The sequence below is a fragment of the Calliphora vicina genome, chromosome 3 (genome assembly GCF_958450345.1).
Source record: "Calliphora vicina chromosome 3, idCalVici1.1, whole genome shotgun sequence".
Taxonomy (NCBI): domain Eukaryota; kingdom Metazoa; phylum Arthropoda; class Insecta; order Diptera; family Calliphoridae; genus Calliphora; species Calliphora vicina.
The window spans coordinates 1,050,646-1,077,775 of NC_088782.1; the positions used below are offsets into that span (position 1 = coordinate 1,050,646).

Consider the following 27,130-nt stretch of genomic DNA (forward strand, 5'->3'; position numbering starts at 1 on the left):
TTGATTTTCTTAAAATTTTTAATCAATTTATGTACACATTATGCACATTTGATTAATATGAAAAACGCTGTGAAATTAAAATCAGAAATACAGAATTATGAAATATTTTTGGAATTAATAAATTACACGTAATCTGAAGAACCTATAACGAAATCGATTGGAATAAAAACTACGGAATTGAAACCATTCCGAACAAAATGTGTGACAGGCCTGTATATATTCAATATGTCATTATGAAAAATCTAAAACAGATTAAAAATTGAACTTTAAACTGAAAAGATTAATATTTTCCGATATTTATCAAATTTTCTGAATAAATTAGTTTATAAATTTTTAAAAATTAAACCTACATCAGAGCTTCGAATTAATTAATTAATTCATTTTGAGCTTAATTCACTAATTTCTTAATTCGGAATTAAAAAGACATTCCCAACATCTAAATTTTTTAGCTTGATTCAAAGGCTTTTATTCACATATAATTCATTCATGAATGAATTCAAGCTTTGAATGATTAAATTTTTAATAAAAATTGAATTCAAATCTAATAAAAATTTAATTAAAATATCTTCATTCAGTTATGCTTTTAATAGAATTGAATTGAAGAAAAATTTAATCATTCAATACATTTTAAAGCTATTTTATAATGAATTTGAATTCAAGAAAATTTTAGTGATTCAATATGGAATTAATTCTGTAAAGAATGAATTCTAAAAGAAACAAATTCAATACATTTGAATTACAAAGGAATTAAGTCTATGAATTAATTCAAAATGAATTCATTAACAGAATGGCTAAGAGATAAAATTAATATCGATTTCGAAAATATGTAGAATTAAGAATTAATTCTTTCGATAATTTTACCTACATATACCAATATTTGATAACTCTTACCCCCAGTAACACGAAGTCTGGTTATGTTTTAACTAATAGTTATACTGACAGTTTTCATACAAAAATAATTTTAACCGACAATATAACTATTAGTTAAGGCATAACCAGACTTCGTGTTAATGGGGGTTAATAAAATAAAAAAATATATATTTATTTTCTTTACAGAAAAAATACAAATATGGATAATCAATGTGCCGTATATGATCCTCAACTAAAATACAGGTAAATAAATTTATTTTAAAAACTAATAACAGACTACCAGAATACCAGACAATAGTGTATAAGCATATATTGCATAATAAGAATCTACATAACTGATTCTATATGTGGTCAAAGTTTGGTGAAATTCTACTTCCACAAAGTGGGTTAAAAGATCAATTGAAATATTACTTTTGTTCTAGATGTCTACTAACACAAAAATTTTAAACTCAATTATTTCGAAATGACAAAAAAATAATACACTATTGTTTTATACTCGCATATTTAATCATTAATAGAAACTATTTTGCAAAATTTAAATACGTTGAGTAACCTAGAAAATATTTATGTGCAATCGTTAAACCATGGCATCCATAATAAATAATTTGGAAAAACAATAATAATAATAATAAATATTAATAAAAATTTCGCATATTAAGCAAATATTTCGTACGTGATAATGTCAACTGATAACAATTTATAGTAAAATTAAGGTGTACGTATTAATTGACAGCGTAAAAAATACAAAATACACAACAAATTTTTATTAATTATTTACATATACATATAAATGGAAAGTTTAACGAGACAGATATTACATGTTAATGTAATAATTTAGTTTCTTACATGAAAATTATTAAAAAAAAAATTCAATTATTTTATAATCATCATACGTATTTGCATTTACTGCAAATCTTGATATAACAATTGTAAATTCAAATGAAAACAAGTCAATGCAATTAATCACTAATTTTATTATTATTTTTTTGCTCTTTCCCCCATTATTTTTAAACAATTAAGATGGTCGTCACGTACTTGCGTGGATAAACATCGTTTTATATGCCAACACAAAATGCCTAAGGTTAGTGAAAATAATCGTCATAAGGTCTATCATCGTTGGAATGCCACCTATCCCAATCAATACGCTAATGAAGTGATTTTGGAAGTCATCGATCACAGAGGAAAAGGAAGGTAAGTGTTATGAAGACAATAAAAACGATCATGTAAATTTTTGTTTTAAGATTTTTTTTTTTGTTTTCATAATAAAAAAAAGTTGTCCACTAAATTTTCTGAATACCATTTATCATAACAACGTTAAATTTCATGGGGTGAAGGATTTTCGTAAATGTTCCATGTTTAAATACCAAAATTGCTAAATGTAGGGTCACACATGGCAAATATTAGACGAAAATGACGTAATCGCTAAATAAAATATATTTTGTTTAATTCTTTTATTTATTGTCAAAAACTCCTTTTACTAAGGACAATTCAAAACAAATATTTAGTTTTATTTTATTTTGCTGCTGTTTGATCTTACAAAACACTTGTAAGACTAAAGAAAATGTCAAACAAATGTTGGGCTAAAAAAGTGGTTACGCTTTTTTGAGTAAATATTTGCCAATAAAAGCGTGAAAATATGTTTCAAAAACCCCGAGGTTATGAATGGATTTATGGAATGAACGGCTGACATTTATTAATTCCGAATCAAGATTTTAGTGAATTTAGCTCAAATTTAATTAATTAATTTTAAGTTCTGTTTTGTTTTGTATTTCTTTAATAAAACCACAATTTGTTAAGAGAATTTCTTAATGTTTATTTAAATTCAAACTTTATGTTTCTCCATAAACCTGTCCACAGGTTATTCAACTTTAAAAGTCCGTTTAGATATTCGTTGAAGTCTCAACAGTGCCTTCTTCATCAATTTGTGTCTCATCAACATTTTCATTTCCAGCTTCTTCCAGCAATTCTTTATCTTTTAGAGTATCCGCAAGAGGCTGCCTTGTAATATCTTGTGGTTCAAAATTAATAGTTTTTTCTATTTCGGTTTCTTCCTGCTGCAAATTAGATTTTTTATTTTCTTCTGTTTCTAAATATTGATCCCATTTGTTTAAACGTTTCTGAATTTCCTCTTCGGTTTCTTCGGATCTGCAAACATAAATAAAAATTAACAGAATACCAAAACAATTGTTGGAAAATAATTTGAAACTTGAACATACTTGTATTTTGTTTTGCCATCCCAATGTTCGGCGGTTAGTTGACGTTTGCCAAAAAACCGACCTTGCATCATTTGTATCACCAAATCGGCTTCCTCTGGCGAAGACATATTAATTTGAGCTACACCCTCCGAATGGCGCTATAAGGGGGCAGAACCAATATGTCAGCATTTATATTTAATATAAATTACAAAATAAATTCTATTATACTCACATCGTAGATTACAACTTTTCGAACTGTGCCACATTTGCTGCACTCCTCTCTCAAATCATTTTGATAATCCAGTATCAATTGCACTTCTTTTTCGAATAGTTCAGGATGGAAGAGGTTTTTGATGATGACTGTTTTTTCATGTTTAGATCTTTCGCCGCGCATTTTTTCCGGACGCCAATCAAAAAGTCTGTAAATATTCGAGTTTATCAGAGTTTCCAAGACATTAAGACAACGCACTGTACTTACTTTTCCTTGATTTTAGCCAGTTTCTCTTTGTCCTTCTTTTTTCGTTTGGGTTTTAGAGCCGGATTGTATTCGCCTCTCATTTGAAATTGGGCTCTTTGCACTCGTAGCTTATTGCCCCTAAGATCGTACTCGTCTAGAATATTCAAAGCCAAGTCAACTGATTCGACCTTAAAAATAAGTTTTTCAATTAAATGTTTTATTTTCAAATTAAAACACAAACGTGCACCAAAAAAGCAAAAAAAAAAAAAAGAAAATAAGATTAATAATGCAGGCATATTGAACAGAAAAATGTTGCTGAAAGTGTTAATTTGGTAAATGTTTGATTAGTTTTAGTTAAATGCACTATTTACACATTCACTCAGTATTTACACACATTTAGTTATCTTTTAATTTTTAACTGTAACAATAACTTGAGAACACATTTTACAACTGATTTAGTTTTCAACTAACTCTACTCTCTACTTTTGTAGTAGGTTAACAAACACTAGCTTTGGCCGACCCGTTATTTCTCTCTCTTGTCTTAAATATTTATTACTCTTAACTTCATTTTCGAACAAAATCTTTAAATGCTTAATTGTTTTACTCAGAATTTCATTCATTTATTCTTTCATTTCTATTTTGCGCGAAAATAAAAACATCTCATTTCGAGTCACTCTCTTTGCTTTAGGCATACCATTTTTGCACTCACTTTAAGGTAAATTTTCATGCTCTCTCATATTTTATGTTTCATTTTAAGAGCAGCCATTTGGCAATAGCCATAGCTAATTTTCTAATCTAAACTTTTTTTGTTGATATTTTTCATAAATAAATACATACATATACTATTTGTCTAAATCCAATTCAATTTATATTACAAAAAAAAATACCCCATAACTCCTTTTGATTCTTGTTGGAGTTTCTGAAATTATAATCTGTTATCTATGTTTGTTATTTTCTTTGCTATACATTTTCTTTATTCCATATCTTACATATTTCTGGCACTTTAATCGATTTCGTTTCTTTTTAATTCCTTTCAAATGAAAGGCGATCTTTAAGTTACCCTGGACCCTCCCTTTGTTGTATTTACTCCCACACTTGCAAGTCCTTTCATTCTTATTTTTCCATTTAATTGTTCTTTTTAATTCTTACATTCCGTCTTTCCTTTTGTTTTAGATACAACCGTCGTGTCATAGCCGAAGGCAGTAATGAAGAAATGGTAGTGCCCACAAGACCAAGAAACCGTCAAAATGGACGTCGTCGTCCCCGTCCCACATCGGCCAGTCTACCACATGAAAACGATGTCAACTATCAACCCCAACCCAGCGCCCATCCCAACGACATTCAACAACAGTACAATCCTACAGCACATCCTCGATTCCGTGCCTCCACTTTTGTGCCCGCCTCATCGACCAACAACAATGATAATGAAATAGCAGCACCTAGGGATGTCATCACTCCTGTGCCAGATAATGGCGAAAGAAAGTCCCATAAACGCACCATGCAAGATCGTAAATTGCAAAGACAAAGAGAGAAGGAACTAAAACGTTTACAACGCAAAAAGGAAAGGCAAGAGAAGATGCGACGTGAAAAAGATGAACGTAATGCGAAACTGCGTTTAGAAAGAGAACAGCAGAGACGCAAAATTAAGGAAGAGAAGCTAAGAAAACGCGCCCAAGAAAAGGAATTGGAAGAATTGCGCCTAAAAGAAAGTGATCAAGCAATAGAGAGACGACGTCAGCAGGAGAGACAGGACATACATAGACAAGAAATCGAGAATTTACGTCGCCAGAAAGAAACCGAGGAAAGAAAACATCTGGAAGACCAAGAAGAAGAGCGCAGAAGACAGGCCTACTTGCAAAATCTTAAAGAAAAGGAAGAACAGGAAAGAGCCAGAAAGGAGGAAATACAAAGGCTTGATAGAGAACGACAACACGAAGAAGAACAACGATTAAAAGAGGAACGTAAAGTACTAGAGGAAAGAAAACGCAAAGAATACGAAGAGAAATTAAAGCAGGCCGAAAACGAAAGAGCTAGACAATTGGCCGAGGAGCAGGAACGTAAACGTTTACAAGATGAAGAAAATCGCAGGCGTTTAGAGGAAGAGGAAAAACAAAGACAAGCCGATCTCAAGAAACAATTGGACGAGGAAGAAGAACGTTTGAGATTGAAACGTTTGGAAGAGGAAAGAATAGCCGAGGAAAAAGAATTAACACGTCTAAGAGAAGAGCAAAGAAAACGAGCCGAAATACAACGTAAACGCGAAGAAGAAATAGCTCGCCTGGAAGCCGAACAAAAACGTATCGAAGAGGAAGAGGCACACATTAAGGAAGAATTGGAAGAATCCGAACGCCAGGCTAAATTGCAGCACGAGGCTGAAATCAGAAAAGCCGAGGAAGAAGCACGTGCCAAAGAGGATGAACGAAAACGTGCCGAAGAACAAGAAGAACGCGAGCGACAGGATAAATTGAGACAAGCTAAACTGATTGAAGAATCCAGAAAGCTCCAAAACAAAGAAAATTTATCAACGAATCTTAAAAACAGATTGGCCTCCCTACCACCAGAGTTGCGTTTAGAATTTTTGGAAAAACGCAAACAAAGGAAAAGGGAAAAATTGTTAAGACAACAACAAGCTGAAAGTACGAATAACGAAGCCTAACTTAATAAAGAACTTACTAATCCTTCCGTTCATACTATCTCTCTCTAATTTTAAACTCTCTCGCTTACACCAAAAGCAGCAGCAGCTGAACCAGCTGCCACCACAGCAGTAAAGAAGAGCAATTTTAAAAGCAAATTTATACATTTGTTTACTCTCTTGATTAAGCCACATTTAAGAGAGCTTTAAAAACAAATAATTTATTAATTTATAAAGAAAAATTAAAAACACAAACGTCTTTTAAAGAGGCATTAAAAAGCAAAATTATATACTCATTGTTTAAAATTTTTAAGAAATTTTCTAAAGAATTCTTTTCTTAAGTGCACTAGTATTAACACTCCCAAAACAACAACAACAACAACAAATGAAAATATGGAACATTTTAGCACTTAGCATTTTTGATAATAAACTAAATTAAATAAAACATTAAAACATATTAAACATATTAAACAATTGAAAACAAATTATTCGTTTTAACTGAAAACCAATTTACAGAGGAAACAATCAAAAACCAAATGCCAAAATAATGTGTAAAAATATCTCAAATATTTTACAAAACACACATGAACTGTAAATAAACATATCCTTTTTTATTATTAACAAAAATAAATAAAAAAAAAAAATAGACGAAAATGCACAATTTCCTAAACCAACAAACAACAAATGCAAAATACTTAAAGAATTCAAATACAACTGCAGTATCAAAATTATTAAATAAAACGAATATTTAAACCTCTAACTAACACTTAAGTTTTTTTTAAAGCGCCTCTTGAGAAAAAACTCTAAAGTAGCCATATATAAAACATATTTTTAAAAAATAAGTATAAAATAATACATATTTGCACAAACAAAATTCAAAAACAAACAAAGGAATAATTCTTAAAAACTAAATTCCCATTTATTTTTTATTATTATCTACTTAATTTCTTTTGTTTGTAATTTGTAATTGACGCCACCGTCATGTAGATGTCGTCCGCCTGTTTTTCGTATTTGTATTTTTTATTGTTTAATTAAAATAAAATGAGAAAAAAACCAAGTTACTGTTACACTTTAAGCTTTAAATATTTTAAATATGTGAGTTGAATTCTTTTATTACCTCAAAATGTAAGTTATTTTTTATTATTATTCTAAAATACAATATATTTTTGGCCTTTTTTTAAGAAAAATCTACGAAATTTTTATTGTATGTATTAAAAAATAATATTAAATAAATAAATATTTTTTAAATATACATAAATATAAAGCAAAAACCTATACAAGAAAGAAGAAAATAATAAACAACAAAAACAGAAATCTACACTAACTTTAAATTAATATCGAAATAGTCAAAATAAATCTACTTTTTAAGTACTATATACAGTTAAGTAACAAAAAAAATATAAATAAAAGCAAAAAAAAAAAAACTATATGTTTCGAAAGTTGTTTTATTTTTAATGCATTATGCTGAGATCATCTAGAACCACAATTTAAAAATTATCACATTCCTTTTCACTAAACCTTTCTAAAATATAAAATGTTAAAGGATGTTATAAAAAAAATTACAAAATATCTAAAATTGCTTATAATTCGTAAACTAAAGGGCCCAGAGCGAAAATAAAGAAAATCTCTGATCATTCATATTTCCACAAAAAATTGATTTTTATAATAAAAATTCCAAAATATCTAAAATTGCTTATAATTCGTAAACTAAAGGACCTAGTTTACGAATTATAAAATAAAGAAAATCTGTGATCACTCATATTTCCCACCAAAATATTCGTAAACTAAAGGGCCTAGAGCGAAAATAAAGAAAATCTGTGATCACTTATATTTCACACTAAAACTTGATTTTTATAACGAAAATTCCAAAATATCTTAAATTGCTTATAATTCGTAAACTAAAGGGGCTAGAGCGAAAATAAAGAAAATCTGTGATCACTCATATTTCCACCAAAAATTGATTTTTATAACGAAAATTCCAAAATATCTAAAATTGCTTATAATTCGTAAACTAAAGCGCCTAAAGTGAAAATAAAGAAAATCTGTGATCACTCATATTTTCACCAAAAATTGATTTTTATAACGAAAATTCGAAAATATCTTAAATTGCTTATCATTCGTAAACTAAAAGACCTAAAAATAAAGAAAATCTGTGATCACTCATATTTCCCACCAAAAATTGATTTTGATAACGAAAATTCCAAAATATCTAAAAGTGCTTATAACTCGTAAACTAAATTTTCATGAAGAAAATTCCAAAATATCTTAAATTGCTTATAATTCGTAAACTAAAGGGCCCAGAGCGAAAATAAAGAAAATCTGTGATCACTCATATTTCCAGTCAAAAATTAATTTTTATAACGAAAATTCCAAAATATCTAAAAGTGCTTATAACTCGTAAACTAAAGGACCTAGAGCGAAAATAAAGAAAATCTGTGATCACTCATATTTTCACCAAAACTTGATTTTTATAACGAAAATTCCAAAATATCTAAAAGTGCTTATAATTCGTAAACTAAAGGGCCTAGAGCGAAAATAAAGAAAATCTGTGATCACTCATATTTCCACCAAAAATTGATTTTTATAACGAAAATTCCAAAATATCTAAAATTGCTTATAATTCGTAAACTAAAGGGCCTAGAGCGAAAATAAAGAAAATCTGTGATCACTCATATTTCCAGTCAAAAATTAATTTTTATAACGAAAATTCCAAAATATCTAAAAGTGCTTATAACTCGTAAACTAAAGGACCTAGAGCGAAAATAAAGAAAATCTGTGATCACTTATATTTCCCACCAAAAATTGATTTTTATAACGAAAATTCCAAAATATCTAAAAGTGCTTATAACTCGTAAACTAAAGGACCTAGAGCGAAAATAAAGAAAATCTGTGATCACTTATATTTCCCACCAAAAATTGATTTTTATAACGAAAATTCCAAAATATCTAAAAGTGCTTATAATTCGTAAACTAAAGGGCCTAGAGCGAAAATAAAGAAAATCTGTGATCACTCATATTTCCACCAAAAATTGATTTTGATAACGAAAATTCCAAAATATCTAAAATTGCTTATAATTCGTAAACTAAAGGACCTAGAGCGAAAATAAAGAAAATCTGTGATCACTCATATTTTCACCAAAAATAGATTTTTATAACGAAAATTCCAAAATATCTAAAAGTGCTTATAATTCGTAAACTAAAGGACCTAGAGCGAAAATAAAGAAAATCTGTGATCACTCATATTTCCACCAAAAATTGATTTTGATAACGAAAATTCCAAAATATCTAAAATTGCTTATAATTCGTAAACTAAAGGACCTAGAGCGAAAATAAAGAAAATCTGTGATCACTCATATTTTCACCAAAAATAGATTTTTATAACGAAAATTCCAAAATATCTAAAAGTGCTTATAATTCGTAAACTAAAGGGGCTAGAGCGAAAATAAAGAAAATCTGTGATCACTTATATTTCACACTAAAACTTGATTTTTATAACAAAAATTCCAAAATATCTAAAAATGCTTATAATTCGTAAACTAAAGGACCTAGAGCGAAAATAAAGAAAATCTGTGATCACTCATATTTCCACCAAAAATTGATTTTTATAACGAAAATTCCAAAATATCTAAAATTGCTTATAATTCGTAAACTAAAGGACCTAGAGCGAAAATAAAGAAAATCTGTGATCACTCATATTTTCACCAAAAATAGATTTTTATAACGAAAATTCCAAAATATCTAAAAGTGCTTATAATTCGTAAACTAAAGGGGCTAGAGCGAAAATAAAGAAAATCTGTGATCACTTATATTTCACACTAAAACTTGATTTTTATAACGAAAATTCCAAAATATCTTAAATTGCTTATAATTCGTAAACTAAAGGGGCTAGAGCGAAAATAAAGAAAATCTGTGATCACTTATATTTCACACTAAAACTTGATTTTTATAACAAAAATTCCAAAATATCTAAAAATGCTTATAATTCGTAAACTAAAGGACCTAGAGCGAAAATAAAGAAAATCTGTGATCACTCATATTTCCAGTCAAAAATTAATTTTTATAACGAAAATTCCAAAATATCTAAAAGTGCTTATAACTCGTAAACTAAAGGACCTAGAGCGAAAATAAAGAAAATCTGTGATCACTCATATTTCCACAAAAAATTGATTTTGATAACGAAAATTCCAAAATATCTAAAAGTGCTTATAATTCGTAAACTAAAGGGCCTAGAGCGAAAATAAAGAAAATCTGTGATCACTCATATTTCCCATCAAAAATTGATTTTGATAACGAAAATTCCAAAATATCTAAAAGTGCTTATAACTCATAAACTAAAGGACCTAGAGCGAAAATAAAGAAAATCTGTGCTCATTCATATTTCCACCAAAAATTGATTTTCATGAAGAAAATTCCAAAATATCTAAAATTGCTTAAATTCATACATATTATGTTAATTTGTCAGTTTGATAAGTTCAAAATCTTGTGTTATTGCATTTAAATCAATTAATTATAGTATTTAGAATTAAAAACTAAAATACTAAACAATTTTAAAGGAAGCCACACCAACTAAACAAAATTATACTTAATTTATGTACAAACTGTCACATAAAATGCGTAACTTAACGTAACTTTTTAACGATTTTTAAAGTATTGGGCAAAAGCATCAAATAGAATGACAAACACATTTCCAAATTTTAGCTTTATTTATTATTTTATAAGTTATTGATTATAATCTATCAGACATTAGATTTTGGTCTTTTTTGTTGTTGTTGTTGTTGTTGTTGTTACGTTGTTTTGCATTTTATGTGACGATGATAAATGATAAAGCAACAGTAATAATCAAACAGTAATAAATAAAATTCCAAACTAACCTTAATGTAATCACATAAACCATCGCCTTTAATTTGACCTTCTGATTCGGTGTACAATTTTAATTTGTATTTCTGAGTCTGAGGATCACGCATGATCATGCCACATTTACCCATTATATCAGCAAATTCATCTAATGTTATGTCCAGAGGTAAATTCGATACATAGACTTTAGTATTTTGGTCAGGATCTATTTCAAACCATTCTAAAGATAAAGTAAATTAAATATTGATTTTAGAACATGTTCATGAGTTGTAATTAAATATTTTGGCTTACTAGGTGGCTCTTGGGGTTGTTTACGTTTGACACCACCTTGTTTGGCATCCTCCTTTGAGGCTTCTTCATTCGCCTTTGCCTCCTCCACCATTTGGGCCAATTCTTTTTCTTTTTGCTTAGCCGCTTCTAGGTCACGTTTCTCTTTCTCTCTTTCACTTTCACTAGTGTTGTCTATGAAACCATAACTCATTTGATAGCGAGCCATAAAATCATCATCGATTTTGGGAAACCAGGCATTCCTTTCGGCATCCCAAAAGAAGACCGTACCATCTTTGTCGGCGTAAGTACGTTGACCATCTTCATCAATCTCATACACAATTTCAGCGGGATTTGTTTGCTCCGCCTTGACGGTTTCTTTGACTTTAGCCACCCATTGATTATTTTCGGCATCCCATTTGTAATGCTCAGTTTCGGTTACTTGCGTCTGTTTGGGTAGCCATTTCTGGGTTTCACTGCACCATTTGTAGTGTTCATTTTCATATAGATTTGTTGAGGTAGTGGTTGATTCATTTGGTATCCAGTTGTTTTCTTTGGTACACCATTTATAACGATAGTTAGTTTTTGGATCGGTGTAAATAGCTGTGCCATCGTCGGTGTAGGTAACATGCTCGGCATATTCATCCTTGGAACTTTCTTTACTCTCGTCATCCTTCGTTTTACTATCAACGTTCAATGCTGATGGATTTGTGCTGGAAATTTCTTGTTTTGCTGTTGATTTTTGTTCATGGGAGGAGGTTTCACTGTCTTTTGCTTCAGCAATAGCTTCTGCATTTACATTAGTTGTTGTATCTAAAGGTGGCTTTGTTTCATTTAAGGGACTGGGCTTTTCTTGTGGCTGTTCAATTTGAGTGTCTAAAGGTGAAGCTGTTTCCTGTGTCTGCACTTCGTTTGTGTTGGAAATTTCTGGTTTTAGGGTAGATTCTTGTTCGTGGGAGGAGGTTTTACTCTTTTCGGTTTCAGGAATATTTTCTGTTTCTACATCAGTTGCAGTATCTAAAGTTTGTTTTTCTGATAGCTGTTCAATTTGGGTGTCTAAACATAGAGTATTTTCCAAGAGTTTCACTTCATCTAAGCTTTCAGCTTGGTCTTCTACCTCCTCGAGTTTTTCATCAGCAATTTCTACTTTTTCTGTATTAGCGAGATTTGTAGAATCTTTTATAACAATCAGATTGTCTTTGTTTGTTGTTACATTTTCACATTTTGAATCATTGCTAATTGATGGCTGTTCAACGGTTTTCAACTCCTCCGCCGAGCTTTCACTCATTTTTAAAAACAATATCTGCAAAAGATGTAAACTAATGTAAAAATTAAATTCGTAAAAAAAATATGTCTGCCATTTTAAAGTCATTGGATAAGAATATAATTGAACATAATAGTTGGCCAAATCTTCAAGGTGAATTGAATTTTTTTTAAAAATACCTCAATCACAAAAATCATATTCGCCCTATAGAGAGGGGAGAAAAATATTTTGAGATAATTAAACTGCGACATGTGTCTACCATTAGTGCACTCATTTCTAAACCATATTAACCATGAAATCAAATTATAAACTGTGATTTTTTTTATGCGTGCACAAGTACAAAAATAAAACGTAAAAATTCCATGTGTTGAAAGAAACATAAAGTGTACGAGTGTTTTATGAATTTGACACTTGGCCATGGTGTTAGAGAACGGAAATCAAAAATGTTTCTCTATTATAGTCGTACTTAAGAAAAGCAACTATTATTCTTATTTTTTGTTTGCCTTCTATTACAGTTTATTTATTTAGCATGAGAAGAAATAGTATATAGAACAGAACAAGTAAATACAAACATACATACAAATAATTGTGTAAATAAAGGAAGCCAAACCAACAGTAACAGTAACAGCAAGCAAACTTTCCCAATAAGCCAGCAGCAAGAAAAGAAATTTGATAAAAAGAAAAAAAAAAAAAACAAACTAACAAACTGTCATAAAGAAATAGTGGCAACAAACAACTAACTCTCTGGTAAGTTTTATTTTTGGGTTTGGATACGGAAATGAAAGTCAATTATGGACAAAGAAACATACTACGAGTATCAAACAACTAACAACTGTAGAAGTTGAAGGTCATTAAAAGCCAACTTCTTACACACCACCAGCGCATAACTAAACAGAAAACAACAATAACATACATTTATTTATACTTTTCTTTCCATTTCTTTATTTTTTATTTTTTATTTTTTTCATTTTGTGGTTTAAAGGAATTAATGGCTGTTGGTTACTTTAACTTATTTTTCAAGCTTTCAAAGTAGTTTGTTTTTAAGGCAAATGACAGTTGACTTTGTTATTAGAATAAATAAATAAATGTAACATATTTTGAGGATGAGAAATGAGGAAAACATAAACAAATACTATCACAAGTTCGGAGTATTCTAATTCTTGTTATTTTGAATATAGGAAAACTACCAGTTGTTTATTAACAACTTCAATAGACTATTTGTAGATACTTATGGTTATTTAATGCTACACTATGTTCAGAGGCTAAAAGAAGTTGAATAGTTAATTTGCAACACAATCTTAAATCTTAATTTTCCAATTGCAAAATATATGACTCGATCACAAATCTTACTCCAAAATATTACAACAAAAAGTGTTGTTCCGCTAGACTAGACCGTAGTGTGCTGGACTATCGATCTGGGGCTTGCGGGTTCGATTCCCGCCAGAGACTCTGGGTGTATCTGCAGACAAGCAAAGAGTTGTTTGTCTTAAAAAAAAAACTTTATGTAACTTACTGTGTGTATGTAACTTAGTTTGTTTGTTTGTGAGTTTAGGTCAAAATTTATAACTGAAGTTGGAACCTTTTATCGTACCCTGAATAGGTTGAAATTGTGCATTCAGGCTTACAACTGATGACAATTAAGTTCGAAAATTCGAACTTATTTTGGTATTGAAAATGGGCAATATCGGTGCATGATTTCACCCGGAAAACATGATTATGCGACAATCCTGATAAAATTTTACACAAATTATTTCTAAGTTCAGAGCGAAAATCGTGCTACATTTGAACCTAGTCCCCATACAAGGTCCCCCTCAAAAAATTACTTGAACATTCATAATTGTCTTACAATAATTAATATCGTGACTTTTTCAGGATCGGTTCATAAATAAAATGTTTTATTTTCAAAAAATAAAAAAAAAACATGATTTGACTTAATTGAAACATTATTTTCATCTTTTTAGAGCATGTTTTTAATGTTTTTTTTATTTTTTTTTTCTTAAAATACAAATTTACAGTCATAATTTCTCAAATTAACACAACATAACTTAGATATTACATTATTTATTAGAGTATATAAAATTCGTTTAAGTCCAAAATTTACTCTCACCTACTTATAGTTTCTCATAGCTTTTAAGAAATTAAGTACTTTTGTAGGTATTTATTTGAGCTTGTAAAGTAAATGGTTTGCAGTAATTTATTCATATTATATTGATTACTTGGACAAAGGATTATACGATAAATTATAAAAAGTAGTTCGATGAACTTTTTTACATCGAACCCATCATCGTATCATAATTCATATAATTCGTATTGTCAAGAACTGAATTGACGTCTTTTATATCGTTTTCTCTGACACATTACATACATATTTAATATTGAACTCAAAATAATGTTGTAAATCAACATGTGGACTAGAAAGACAACAGAACCAGCACACGATTATCAAGTGACAATTGTTAAGTTAAATTTGTAAGAGGTTCAATAAACTTTAAAGAAAAAGAAAGGGAAAATCAAAGTAATCAATACGAGAATACGGTTTTATAAGGACTGGGGTACGTATGAGTTATAATTTAAATTGTTAAATTATTCATACGTCATGTGGGGTAAATTTAAAGTTTAATAGAGGAACTGGATGAAAGAAAGTGTTTTAAAATGTATACATACATCCCAGCGGCGAAAAGAAGTAGTAAGCAGGCCTTCTGGAAGGCCTTATTTAGCAGACACAAGGACTTATTGACCCATTCCATACTCATACATTTTTTACACACGATGTCCTAGCCAGCCAAGGCCTTCTTCAACAGGCCTGGTAGCAGGCCTTTTGTAAATAAATTTTGTTAAATAAATTGTATATTTGATTAAGCCTAAACTATGTTTAAAATTTAATAACTTACCCGGCCTAAACGATATCTTATTGATTTTTATTTTTTTATAATAAAATCCAATAATGACCAAGTAAAAAATTCTCCAACCGCTTTGTCCAAGAATTAAAGCAAAACTATTTTAAGTTGACTTCTTTTTTTCTCTTCACTTTTTGCATTTTTTTGTATTTGTAGTTTTGTCTTTGGAATGTGAGTTTTTAACGGTATTTTCTGCTTGTACTACGTTTGTAGCAACAAAAAGAAGGGAGCAGGTAGGCCTTCCATAAGGTCTTCCTGAGAAGGCAAGCGAGCATGAGTACTGGATCTAAAAAAAGGTCCAGGAAGGTCTTACAGAAGGCCTTATAGCTGAAGGCCTCACAAATTTCGCCGCTGGGATACTTTGGAATTGGACAGAAGAATATAAAATATTTATGTATTTATTGAAGCACTTTTTAATAAATAGAAAACCTGGACATACAACCTGTAATCAGGAATTGTTATTTTCATAAATTTTGATTTTTAAGGAAGCAAAAAACCACGACACAACAATGTAAGATACACTCAGTAGAAAATAAATTCTCAATTATACAATTCTTGTAACGCCAAACAAAAGAAAATATGAAAATAATCAAAATCAAAGTTTGACATTATAGGGGTAAATATTGAAAACTCTCCCTAGTGATTCTACCTTCTACAATTATTGTATCAAACAAAAAAACGACTTTGTGTCAATGTTTTTAACTTTTTTTAGAAAATCTTTTAACAATATAAAACTATGTGTAATCTTCGCACTTATACACCAATGTTTCGTGAATTGGTTTTTCAGTAATATCAACGCCTTTTTGAGTTCATTAATTCTATTGATATTGAAATAGAAAGTTTTCCAAACATTTAATAGGTCAAACATTTAATTAATAGGGGTAATTGTCGTACATCATTTAAAAATGATTATTATCCGATTCCACGAGACATTTCTGTCTCGTCTAAATGTTCTTTAACAAATTTAGCAACTAGTTACTTTAACTCAATAACTTAATATTTCAATATTAAGTACTCAATACTGATTGATTTTTTGAGTATTTACTACACAAAGGTACCTACTCGAAAGCATTTTTTTTAACACAAATACAAAGAAAATAAAGTACATGTTTAAAATGAAACTACATATATTTTATTATGCATTTATTATATCAGCATATTTTTCAATTGATTTAGAGGGTCCCCAACGTAGGACACCTCGGGTATATTAAATTTTTAAAACGATCCTAAAAATTATATAGAATCTCCTCGTCGAGTTATAAATTATTGCTTATAGCTTAGGAGATATTCGTATTTGAAAATTAAATTTTCTAATTTTTACCCACCCCAGTTTCAAATATTTCTCGATTTTCTTATTGGACTAACAACAAATGCACATGTCAAATAAAAAAAAGAAGTGTTTAAGAATCATGACTGACAAATGGCGATTTTTCGCTAGTTTTTTGGAAAAAAAAAAGTTATCTAAAAAACTTCTAAGAAGATGTATAAGGAATTTATCATTTTTGAAAAGCTAACTTTACATCAAATATTTTAAAAGGAAAAAAGTTTGCAAATTTTCGATATCAGTTCCATCCAAAATTCTCAAATCGCATTGCTGGATTCCTGATAATAAATTTCAAAATTTGTTTAGTTTTTGCATTTTCAATAGAAAAATCTATTAACTGTAAAATTTCATTCGCAAAAACTCAATAAAATCAATTTTTGTCATATTTTTCAATAAAATATTCCATGAATTCTTTAATTGTCAGCAGTTATATATATATTTGATTTGATGTTTTTCTTATTTTTTACTATTGGTCAATTCACAAGGTCTCTTATCATGTCATATTGTCATAATGTTGTAATATTTCACAATGGTTTAAAATTGTTATTGTTGATATTCAAGCAAAAAATGTCCTAATCTATTACTACTCTGTAAGCTATGTTTATTGTGCTGTTGTAACCAACCAGCAGAGACCTGCGCCGAATCCCTACTAGCCGCATACGCCGAGCCGTCGAGTCGCTGATAATATTCGGGAGCCGACACCAAGAATCGCAGTCAAAAAGTTCTAGTCTCGAAAAATTAAGCAAAGCCGCCATACAATTTCTCACAAGCCTCCGCCGCCGAAAAAAGTGTTCGACACAGGTCTCTGATAATCAGCTGTTTTTGTTTACAATTATTTTTTGAACAAAATTTTTATTTGTTTTCGTAAAAGTGGTTGCAGAATAATATTTAATGGACGCTATAGCAAATAATTATTATTTTAGTTTTCTCACTTGCCATTGTAACAGAAAATGTTTGTAATTGTTTTATTTTGTATCGGTCTTTTATATCAGCTGATTTAGATTTGAAATAGCACACTTACATAGTTATGAGGGGTTGTTCACAACAGTCGTACACCTTGTGAATTAGCTTTATGACAATATGACATGATAAGAGACCTTGTGAATTGACCAAAATACATACATATACAACAAATAAACAAATTGTGAAACTCTGATTCTATTTATAGGAACTCTTTAAAGCCTATAGAAATATGTACATAAATATTCTATTTAAAAAATTTAAACTTTAAAAATATGCCGGGTATTTATGTGACGTTGGCAACGAGACCACAATGAAAAAAATGGTAAAACAAGAATGTTAAAAAAAACAACAAAAGAAGAATAATGTCAACTTAGCACAGCACAACAACAAAAACAAGTACATTACACAAAATACAACAATACTGGGTTAGTAGACTCGTAAAGCAAAACTCAACAACAAAATAGAAACAAATAATTTTATATTTATACGGGGGAATGAAGAGAAAAGAAAACATTACACATAAAATGTACACAAAGTGTAAAAGAGAAATAAGTTTGTTTATGAAAATTTGCATTTGATATTATTGTTGTATTTGTTGTTCTATTTGTAATTCAAGTTGTTGCATTTTACAAACGAAAGGAGTAGAGTATGATAACCACCCTCCTATCCAACCTCATGGTATAAACCTCAAAACAACAAGAGTTAAAAGTAATGTTTGCGGTGGTGGTCAAGAATGGGTTAAATAGGCAGTCAGAGGAAAATTAAAACCCCTACAAAAACCAAAAGCCATGAATTGTAGTTGTAGTTGTAATAGTCCAACAACAACAACAACAACAATACTCACATTTGTAGGACATTGTCCTGTAAATACGACAAGAATAAACTTTTTTTTTATTTTAGCACACAAATTTATGAGACCACAAAGGAACACACACACTCGACATACTACGTACACAAAGTCAAAGTTAAACATTTTAAGAAGATTTTCTTACTTTCGGTGCAAAGAATGAATATTTGCATAGATGTACGTACATAGATGAATATGAATAGTATGAATAACTAAAACTTAAATTTTGAGTTTTACATTTGCTGCTTCATAAGCCTATAATAATTTAGTAGAAACTGCTGCTGTATTGTAAATTCAGAAAATAGCTACTGAAAGGGATTGTATAGACAACATTTACATAAGGATTGAGATCGAAAAAATCTTAACTTACATATGTATATCCATATAAATATATAAATGTCTTTGTAAGTTTGTTTGTTTGTTGGTTTGTTGGTTTGTTTGAGCATCACGCCTAAACGGCTGAACCGATTTTATTTAAATTTGGAACATAGATAGATCCTTGTATGTTAAGGTGTTAAGGTTTTTTCGATCTCATTCCTTATGTCTGTCTACCAAGGCAAAATGTATGCTTTTAAATTTACTAAAAATTGCAATATCGAAAATTTCGCAAGATTCCATGCTAGAAATTTTACTAAAGCAATCGTATGATCATAATAAATTAATCGATTTTGTTAATATTTAAGAGATTTTTTAGTTCGATAAAGGTCATGCATACATAGAAATTGTTTGCACGAATTTAAAATTTATGATTACAATATAAAATTGTCAATTTATATTTGATGTGCGAGAAATGTATTATACTGATCCACTAATTCTATTGAATGATCTGTGTCTAGAAATTGATCGTCACTAATTTTTCAACATAGGCAACTTGTCATGCTTTGTACACTTTATTACACTTCCAAATCTTTCGAACATGAAGAAATTTAGCATAGCAATTTTAATCATATTTTTTTTGTTTGTTCGCAGTGAAAATACATGGTTGCGACAACTATGATCGGCACCACCAAATCTCCTTTAATATAGAAAGAACTTTGTGCTTTAAATTCTTAATAAGGAGTGAGATCGAAAAATTCTTAACACACGTTTTTCATTACATTTTTTAACCCAAGTATTATTTGAATTTTTTTTTATCAAGTTACCTTTGAAAAACATGTCAGTTATTATGTGTAATGTCAATTATATTAATTTTTTTGTTAATCTGATTAAAATGAGTGACCAGAAAAAAGTGCGTACTGAAATTATTAAATATTTTCAACAAAACCCAACTTGGTCTTACAAAAAGTTGGCCAAGCATACAAAGGTCTGCCGTCAAACTGTTTCCAATGTTATTAAACAGTACCGGGAGAACTTGTCAGTTGATAGAAAACCTGGTTCAGGTAGAAGGAATGGTCCACATGATGTTTCTAAAGCCAAAAAAATAGAACGCATTTTCAAAAGAGCTCCCAACACATCCGGTAGGAAAGCAGCCCGGTTAGCTCAGTGCTCGGACTATTTGGTACGAAAAGTTAAAGCTAATGCAGGTTTAAAAACATACAAGGCTCAAAAAGTTCCTGACAGGAACGCTACTAAAAATTTAGAGGCCAAAAACAGAGCACGGAAATTGAAGTCAAGTTTTATAAAAAAATATTCTTGCTGCATAATGGATGACGAAACGTATGTTCTGGCAGATTTTTCGCAACTTCCAGGTCAAAAATTTTATGTTGCTGATGCTCGAGGGAATGTTGAAGAAAAGTTTAGGACCCAAAAGCAGACAAAATTTCCCAGAAAGTTCTTGGTATGGCAAGCAATATGCAGTTGCGGCAAAAGAAGCCACTCATTTGTTACAACGGGCTCTATAAATACCGAAATTTACATCAAGGAATGTTTACAAAAAAGGCGTCCAGTTATTTTTGGCCTGACTTGGCATCCTGTCACTATGGCAAACAAGCCCTTGAGTGGTACAAGAACAATAATGTGGTATTTGTACCAAGAGAGGCAAATCCTCCAAACTGCCCGGAGCTAAGGCCAGTGGAGAGATATTGGGCTCTTGTTAAAAGAGAATTGAAGAGTACAAAAAAGGTGTCCAAAAGTGTGGTAGATTTTAAACGGAGATGGACTACATGTTCGAGCAAAGTGACAGAAAGCACTATAAAAACGTTAATGGAAGGGTTTCCGAAAAAGGTTCAAAATTTCATCACTAGTGATTAAAACTATAAAAATATTTTTTTTTGTAAATTGTAATAATAATTTCAATCAAATAAAAAAAAAATTAAAGCTGTAAGTTTAGTGGTTTCTTTTTTATAAACATATATGTATGTTAAGAATTTTTCGATCTCACTCCTTATGTATTATTTAATTTAAATCTGAAATTCATAGAAATCTATTTTGAATACATATTTCGAAAAACACTCACTCAATGAAACACATTTCTGAGTAAAAGAATTTTAATATATTCTTATTATACTCGTTGTATGAAAATCGAGTTGATGGTTTGTTTTTAATATTTTCAATGTGAAAACCGCCTACTTACTACTTGCTACAAACATTTTGGTAACATTAATATGTTGTACTAGTTAAGTAGTGTGTGGTAGGTAGATACTTGCGAGTATTACTGTGTTTTATTCATATTATTAACTCGTTTAGTAGTTTGTATTTTTTTCAAATTAACTTGTTTGGTTTTCTTTAAGTTTGTTGAATTCTTTGAAATGCGTGCGGAGCTGTGTGTTTGGTTTTGGTGGCATTAAGTCATAGAAAATGAATGTATTTGATTTTTAGTTGGCGGCATATATTTAATATGCTAATTTCAAAGGAAATCGTGCCAAGTATAAATTGTGCGTTTCTTATTATTTTATTTTTCGTTTTAAGAATTAGCATTTGATTTTATTTTTCTTTTGGAGGTTTTGTCAAACAACAATTTTGCATTACAAAAAAATAAAACAACAAAACACCTAGAAGTTAATTAAAATATACACATTTGAGAAGAGATTGAGATTTTTGTTAAGGGATTATATTATTGGACGGACTAAAGTATTATCAGAAGCCAAAAAAAAACAAACAAATAAATAAATTTACATAAAAACCTACGCATTTATTGAGGTCATATGTATGAGTGACTGATAATCACTTACTATTTTTATTGAGAACTTAAGAAATTCAAAGAACAAAATTTAACAAAAACGTATAATTTTTAACTTAAAATGAAATGAGAACAATAAGAAGATTAAAACGAATGTGTGGAATGCAATTTATAGTTGTCATTAGTTGTAACAAAGGTTTTAGCTAGACAAATTTTGTATAGATATTTTTAACATTAATAAATATACACTGAGGGAAAAACGACGTTGCACACTGGTTCAAGGGCGGCATTAATTAATTTTTTTCATGTCTTCTGATCTACTTGATTTTTTCACAGTTTGTAATAAACAATCTAATTATTATGTACCAAAAATATTAGGCTTATATCTTTATTACTTTTTTGTCCACAGACATTCAAAGGTGACCTAAGTGAATGCGTTTGAAATGACCGTATTATATATGCTACCTTTTATCGCTTCATGCTGTTAAAATATTCTTGTAATGACACTATAATGATTTTTTTTATAGAATTGGATGTTATAAATGATATATATGCAAATAAAAAATTTTTTGAAAATTAAAAAAAATAAAAATTACTACTATAAATTGTCCAAAAATATTTATTTTCTCCAAATTCTATGGATTGTACCTATTGATCTCCAACGACCTCTAGCCCGAGACTTACATCGAATTAAAGCCTGAAGTCTCAGCTAACGATTTATTAAAAATTCAGCTGCCCGTTTTTGCCCCTAAGCAATTCCGATACAAAAAACAATAAAAAAGTTAGGAAAAATTTGCTTCACAAGCACGTTATTGCGCATGCAATAACAGCTTTTTTTAAAAAAATAATTCGGTATCTCGGGAACTATTGGAGATATTATTACGAAATTTCACATGGTTGGAGCTGAGGTGTTTCTGAGTCGATTCGTAGTTGTTCAGCTTCCTACGGGTAATGGGGGCCAGTACGTGGCCCCTCAAATTTGGTCACCTCGGGTCTCAAATTTTTAAAAAAATCGCCAAAACTCCATTTATGATCCGAATAAGCTGAAATTTAAAATATAAATAGTACTTGAGAAGATCTACTAAAAATACGATTAGACTTGTAGGTTATCTATATTAGTTGAAGAGATATTTAGGTTTATTAATTTATTTTTTTTAATTTTGCTCGATCTTGTTTTGGTTTTTTAGATATGGCGGGCCAACGGAGGGTCGAAATTTTTTTTAACAGCATCAGCCATATTGGCGATAAAATTCTAAATAGAATAGAAACAACTTGGAGACAGTTATGTCATCCCTATAAAAAGTTACATGCATCCAAAGTTAGAAAATGTAAAAACTAAAAAAAAAATTATAATATGGTGATTTTCCATGAAGAAAAATATAAAATTTGAATTAATGTAAAATTTAAACGGTTAAAGATATCATAACAAAATTTGGAACTGATATAGACTCAAATGTCCTTAAATCAATCGCATTATAATTTTTGACATTTTTTATTTTCAAATACCGAAATTCCTGAAACGGGGAAAATGTGTTCCAAAAACTCAGTTTTTTTTTAGAAAACTGCCTACTGTGACGTTATTTACCGTGTGATAGTAAAAAAAACTTTGCAAGTATTTAAGAAATATATAGGGCTATACAAATAGGGGGCTATTTCGAGGATCGATGCTTTGCCTTTTTAAATTTTTTTACTCAAACCAAATTTTTTTTTTTTTAAATTGGCCAAGTTTGGATACTTCTAGGGAGTGTTATGTCCGCTTAAGTGAGCCAAATTTTAGTTTACACGCTTTTCTATTAAGTTCTCTTTCCGGATCATATACAAATTGTATATAGTTCCGAAGAAAATTTTTTTCTACAAAAGAAAAAATATAGGCACTTTTTTGATAAAAAACGTAAAAAATACGGACTTTTTACATGTTCCAAATTTGGATGAGTGTAAGTTTTTATAGGGACGACATGACTCTTAGCAAGTTGTTCGTATTTTATTTAGAATTTTATCGCCAATATAGCTGATTTTGTAAAAAAAAATTTCGACCCTCCGTTGGCCCGCGATAACTAAAAAACCAAAAAAAGATCGAGCAAAATAAAAAAAAATAAATCAATAAACCTAAATATCTCTTCAACTAATAGAGATAACCTACATATGTAAGCGTATTTTTAGTAGATCTTCTCAAGGACTATTTATATTTTAAATTTCAGCTCATTCGGATTATAAATGGATTTTTGGCGATTTTTTTAAAAATTTAAGACCCGAGGTGACCAAATTTGAGGGGCCACGTACTGGCCCCCATTACCCCTAGGAAGCTGAACAAATGCAAATCAACTCGAAAACACCTCAGCTCCAATCATGTGAAATTTCGTAATAATATCTCTAATAGTTCCCGAGATACCGAATTATTGCCAAAAAACTACGTTTCTGAACCACTGTGCGTTGCAAAATCGACAACTATTGGTGTCATTTTGACACCATACGTTTACAATTTGTAAACAAACGGGTACGAATCGACAACGCAATGTTGTTAAATTATTCGCGACGCATTTTTATAAGTGTGTTTTAATTTTATTTACATTAAAAAAATTTAAAATATTTTAATAAATAATAAAGGATAATAGTGATGCAAATAACTTTAAAAACCAAAATATAAAAGAAAGTGTAATTGTGTTTGATTGCGAATTTGCGTTGATGAAGATCCAGGCAGTGAAGTCAGTGAAGATCCACGCAGAGAAGACCACCGAATCCAGTGACGACATACAACTCCAAATGGAATCTTATAGTTTTTATACTTATTTTATAATTAAATATTTATAAGTATTGTATTAAAAAAATGTAAAAAATAAAGAAATTGTTATTTATATTAATTACCAAAAAAATAGAAAGGAACAATTGTCAGGTGTCAAATCGTACACGAACGGTATCAAGTCGACAACTTATGGTGTCAAATTGACAACGGTCTGGTGTCAAATCGTACACGAACGTTGTCAAATCGACAACGGATGGTGTCAATTCGGCAACGGAATGGTGTAATTTTTTCGTTGTCATGTTGATACCGTTCGTGTACAATTTGTACACATACGGGGTTGATACACTATTGACACCGAATGGTGTCAAATTGTATACGGATGTGTTCATTTTTTCGCTGGGTGTATGTACTAGGGTATTCGAATTATTCGATTTTTCTCTTGTTCGAATAAAACGAATAATTCGAATAAGAGATTTTAACTTGTTCGAATAATTCGATCACACGTTTAAAATTAATCGAATTATTCGAATAATTTAATCTTTTTTTATAAAAATTTAAAGAATGAAGTTTTTATGTCGATTTTTTAATATTTTATTGTTAAAGAAAAACAAAAAATAACGTTAAAGTTAACAATTCAAGTATTGATAATGTTAAAAAACATTTGAAAACAAAGTCCATCATTAAATTTTCATCAGAAATATTCTGATCAGATTAACTTCCGAACAATATATAAAACAATTGACTAGCAAACCCTATAGTTTCCGTTTTGGAGCTTAAAAATTTTGAGCTAGTTGGACATGAACCTGAATTCAAGTACAATATAAACGTATTAAGAACATTTTATGTCGTTCATTAATTCGGATTTTAAAATGAGTAACTTATTCTTTAGTAAATGAATTATTCACTTTATAAAATTATTTATAACAAATTGTATTAAGGAGTGAGATCGAAAAATTCTTAACATACATATATGTTTATAAAAAAGAAACCACTAAACTTACAGCTTTAATTTTTTTTTATTTGATTGAAATTATTATTACAATTTACAAAAAAAATTATTTTTATAGTTTTAATCACTAGTGATGAAATTTTGAACCTTTTTCGGAAACCCTTCCATTAACGTTTTTATAGTGCTTTCTGTCACTTTGCTCGAACATGTAGTCCATCTCCGTTTAAAATCTACCACACTTTTGGACACCTTTTTTGTACTCTTCAATTCTCTTTTAACAAGAGCCCAATATCTCTCCACTGGCCTTAGCTCCGGGCAGTTTGGAGGATTTGCCTCTCTTGGTACAAATACCACATTATTGTTCTTGTACCACTCAAGGGCTTGTTTGCCATAGTGACAGGATGCCAAGTCAGGCCAAAAATAAGTGGACACATTATGAAGTCTTATGAATGGAAGCAGCCTTTTTTGTAAACATTCCTTGATGTAAATTTCGGTATTTATAGAGCCCGTTGTAACAAATGAGTGGCTTCTTTTGCCGCAACTGCATATTGCTTGCCATACCAAGAACTTTCTGGGAAATTTTGTCTGCTTTTGGGTCCTAAACTTTTCTTCAACATTCCCTCGAGCATCAGCAACATAAAATTTTTGACCTGGAAGTTGCGAAAAATCTGCCAGAACATACGTTTCGTCATCCATTATGCAGCAAGAATATTTTTTTATAAAACTTGACTTCAATTTCCGTGCTCTGTTTTTGGCCTCTAAATTTTTAGTAGCGTTCCTGTCAGGAACTTTTTGAGCCTTGTATGTTTTTAAACCTGCATTAGCTTTAACTTTTCGTACCAAATAGTCCGAGCACTGAGCTAACCGGGCTGCTTTCCTACCGGATGTGTTGGGAGCTCTTTTGAAAATGCGTTCTATTTTTTTGGCTTTAGAAACATCATGTGGACCATTCCTTCTACCTGAACCAGGTTTTCTATCAACTGACAAGTTCTCCCGGTACTGTTTAATAACATTGGAAACAGTTTGACGGCAGACCTTTGTATGCTTGGCCAACTTTTTGTAAGACCAAGTTGGGTTTTGTTGAAAATATTTAATAATTTCAGTACGCACTTTTTTCTGGTCACTCATTTTAATCAGATTAACAAAAAAATTAATATAATTGACATTACACATAATAACTGACATGTTTTTCAAAGGTAACTTGATCAAAAAAAAATTCAAATAATACTTGGGTTAAAAAATGTAATGAAAAACGTGTGTTAAGAATTTTTCGATCTCACTCCTTATATCCTCAAGTTCTATCAGGGTTCCGAATCTTTGCTTAATAAAGTTGTCTTAGGGAATTACACAAATCTGTCCAAAGTTTGATATCATTGTCAGTGAACGTGGCTAATTTGAAGTCAGGCAGTGCATGATTGACGCATTTACAAATACGCAAAAAGTTTATTACCATGTTAGACAATGAAGTTCAACGATGTTCAAAATCATGTATAAGACGAACTCCACGAATATTTGTGTTTATCATTCGATTTATTAAATATTTTGCAACACTTACGTAAGCGGTTAATAACATCACTTAAATATATTTTAGGATCATGGCCTTTGTCATCCTCAATATCATTTTCGACGACTGTTTAAAATCACATTCTCCATCACATTCAACTCCACATTAATCTAAGTTAATATTTTGATTATTAATTGCGATTCTTCTAATATTTCGCCAGCTAAATAACAAATATTTTATTCCGTACCTTTTATTTTCATTGGCTCAAGTCCTAAGTTAAAAATTTTGAAAGATTTGTTTTTAGAATTG

The 27,130-nt window shown here is 30.0% G+C and overlaps 2 protein-coding genes across 4 annotated transcripts in view; one reads left to right on the forward strand and one right to left on the reverse strand.

Annotated features, from left to right (window-relative positions):
- Nucleotides 1–6,409, forward strand: part of rgn (regeneration) — a 183,298-nt gene extending 176,889 nt beyond the window's left edge. For all 3 annotated transcript variants that reach the window (XM_065506572.1, XM_065506574.1, XM_065506573.1), the window contains 3 exons: nucleotides 1,057–1,113; nucleotides 1,891–2,061; nucleotides 4,696–6,409. In XM_065506572.1, the coding sequence (XP_065362644.1) occupies nucleotides 1,057–1,113; nucleotides 1,891–2,061; nucleotides 4,696–6,178 (1,711 nt within the window). In that variant the 3' untranslated portion in view covers nucleotides 6,179–6,409. The remainder of the gene's footprint in view (nucleotides 1–1,056; nucleotides 1,114–1,890; nucleotides 2,062–4,695) is intronic.
- The window catches only part of barc (RRM1_TatSF1_like and RRM2_TatSF1_like domain-containing protein barc), a 45,920-nt gene continuing 21,391 nt past the window's right edge, over nucleotides 2,602–27,130 (reverse strand). Inside the window, exons 2-7 of the mRNA XM_065506571.1 lie at nucleotides 11,300–12,578; nucleotides 11,026–11,228; nucleotides 3,544–3,710; nucleotides 3,298–3,484; nucleotides 3,087–3,223; nucleotides 2,602–3,015 (exon numbers count right to left, since the gene is read on the reverse strand). Of these exons, the coding sequence (XP_065362643.1) occupies nucleotides 2,751–3,015; nucleotides 3,087–3,223; nucleotides 3,298–3,484; nucleotides 3,544–3,710; nucleotides 11,026–11,228; nucleotides 11,300–12,563 (2,223 nt within the window). The 5' untranslated portion in view covers nucleotides 12,564–12,578 and the 3' untranslated portion in view covers nucleotides 2,602–2,750. The remainder of the gene's footprint in view (nucleotides 3,016–3,086; nucleotides 3,224–3,297; nucleotides 3,485–3,543; nucleotides 3,711–11,025; nucleotides 11,229–11,299; nucleotides 12,579–27,130) is intronic.